General features: G+C 44.3%; 1 protein-coding gene across 1 annotated transcript in view; it reads left to right on the top strand.

Annotated features, from left to right (window-relative positions):
- Positions 1-118: 118 nt before the first annotated feature.
- Positions 119-2,163, top strand: part of LOC105004974 (endogenous retrovirus group K member 9 Pol protein-like) — a gene marked incomplete at both ends in the record, with an annotated part of 6,098 nt that continues 4,053 nt past the window's right edge. Inside the window, 2 exon segments of the mRNA XM_010862801.1 lie at positions 119-1,350; positions 1,383-2,157. Of these exon segments, the coding sequence (XP_010861103.1) occupies positions 119-1,350; positions 1,383-2,157 (2,007 nt within the window).

Genomic DNA, 2,163 nt, shown 5'->3' with positions numbered 1-2,163 from the left:
TATGCCTTGGGAGATGATGGTTAACATGGAATCCCCCCGGGACAAAGGGGAATTAAAGCATTCAGGGCTTTCTGAAGAACAGCTGGAAAATTTAATTCAGAAGATTGTTATAGCAGTAAAAAAGGATGCACAGGGAGACTCCCACTCCAGCCAGCCTGCGCCTCCAGCATATCCTCCCTTGGTTCTTGCTGGACTGGATCCACCTCCGCCTTTCGTAGAACCGCGAGAGCTTATATCTATCCCTGCTTCTTTGCCCGGTGAAAACATAAAAATTAAAAGTGAGATATTATTATCTCCTCTTCAACAAGCAATTAAGCGAGCTAATGAAGAAGGAAAACATATTCCCGGGTTTTCAGGAATCTATCCAGTGTTTGAAAATGCTCAACAACAGAGGTATTATGAGCCGCTGCCCTTTAAGCAACTGAAAGAGTTAAAAATGGCTTGTGCACAATATGGCCCGACTGCGCCGTTTACTCAGGCTATTATAGAGGCTTTAGAAAATCAAAATCTGCCACCTAATGATTGGAAACAGGTTGCTCGAGCTTGTTTATCTGGAGGAGATTATTTACTATGGAAATCTGAGTTTGCTGAGCCATGTGGGATCACAGCCGATATCAATCGGTGACAGGGACTGAACACCACTTATGAAATGATGGTGGGAGAGAAAAAATATCGAGACACTAATAGTCAACTTAATTATTTACCTGGAGCCTACCCTCAGATTAGTGCTGCGGCTCTACAAGCATGGAAAAAGCTTCCAAATTCTGATAAAAAGACTGAAGATTTATCTAAAATTCGCCAGGGGCCAGATGAGCCATATCAGGATTTTGTTGCCCGCCTGCTTGAGACAATTGGTAAAATGATAGGGGATGAGCAGGGGGGGATGGTGTTGACTAAACAGCTTGCTTATGAGAATGCCAATTCGGCTTGTCAAGCTGCCCTGAGACCTTACAGGAAAAAGGGAGGCTTATCTGACTATATACGGATTTGTGCTGATATCGGCCCTTCATACGTTCAAGGCATAACTTTGGCCGCGGCATTACAAGAAAAGACAGTTTAAAAAGTACTGTATCAACAACAAAAGCGGGATAAAACTAGTAGTCGGCTTCGAATCCCTGGCTCTGGCTGCTTTTCTTGTGGCCAGATGGGTCATCAGGCCGCCCACTGCCCGCAAAAGCAGGCCCGGAGACCTGCTCAAACCCCTAACCTTTGTTCTAGGTGTAAAAAAGGCAGACACTGGGCAAGGGATTGCCGTTCTAAAACTGACTTACAGGGAAAGCCACTTCCTCCGGTCTCGGGAAACTGGGTGAGGGGCCAGCCCCAGGCCCCGAAACAATGTTATGGGGCGATGCAAAATCTGACCAAATTGGAGACGCTTCAAGGCCAAAACGCAAAACTGTTACCGAGTTGTTCAGAGCAACTGCAGGGAGTGCAGGATTGGACCTCAGTTCCTCCACCTACGCGGTATTAACTCCAGAAATGGGCATGCAGGCTTTGCCAACTGGAATTTTTGGCCCTCTTCCGAAGAACACTGTGGGCCTCCTATTGGGGAGAAGCAGTACTACGATGAAAGGTTTATTAGTAGCCCCTGGAGTCATAGACTCTGATTATATGGGTGAAATAAAAATTATGGCCCATTCACCACAGGGCATAACAGTAATACAATCTGGTCAACGTGTTGCTCAATTAATTCTACTTCCTATAATTCCAGTTGGAAAAGCCATTAGGCAAAAACGAAGATCCCGAGGTTTCAGGTCTTCAGACGCTTATTAGATTCAGGCCATTAATAAGCAACGCCCTGAGCTTCTACTGTATATTCAAAAAAAGCCTTTTAAAGGTATTTTGGATACTGGTGCAGATGTTTCTGTTATATCTCAAAAACATTGGCCTGATGAATGGCCTAAGCAGGTTGTAATTTCTACTTTGCAAGGCATTGGGCAATCACATGACCCAGAACAGAGTTCAACCTTTTTAAAATGGAGGGACGAAAAAAGACATGAAGGACATTTTAAACCTTATGTTTTGCCAGGACTGCCGGTTAATCTATGGTGGAGAGATGTTATGATGAATATGGGGGTATATCTTTATAGTCCAGATAAAAAGATTAGTAATCAATTGTTAGACCAAGGCCTTTTGCCCCATCAGGGGTTGGGGATAAATTCA

Source organism: Bison bison, unplaced genomic scaffold, assembly GCF_000754665.1.
Source record: "Bison bison bison isolate TAMUID 2011002044 unplaced genomic scaffold, Bison_UMD1.0 scf7180017858312, whole genome shotgun sequence".
In the NCBI taxonomy this organism is placed as follows: domain Eukaryota; kingdom Metazoa; phylum Chordata; class Mammalia; order Artiodactyla; family Bovidae; genus Bison; species Bison bison.
Note: the sequence above shows the minus strand (reverse complement) of the source record. Positions and strands in the feature narration are given on the sequence as shown.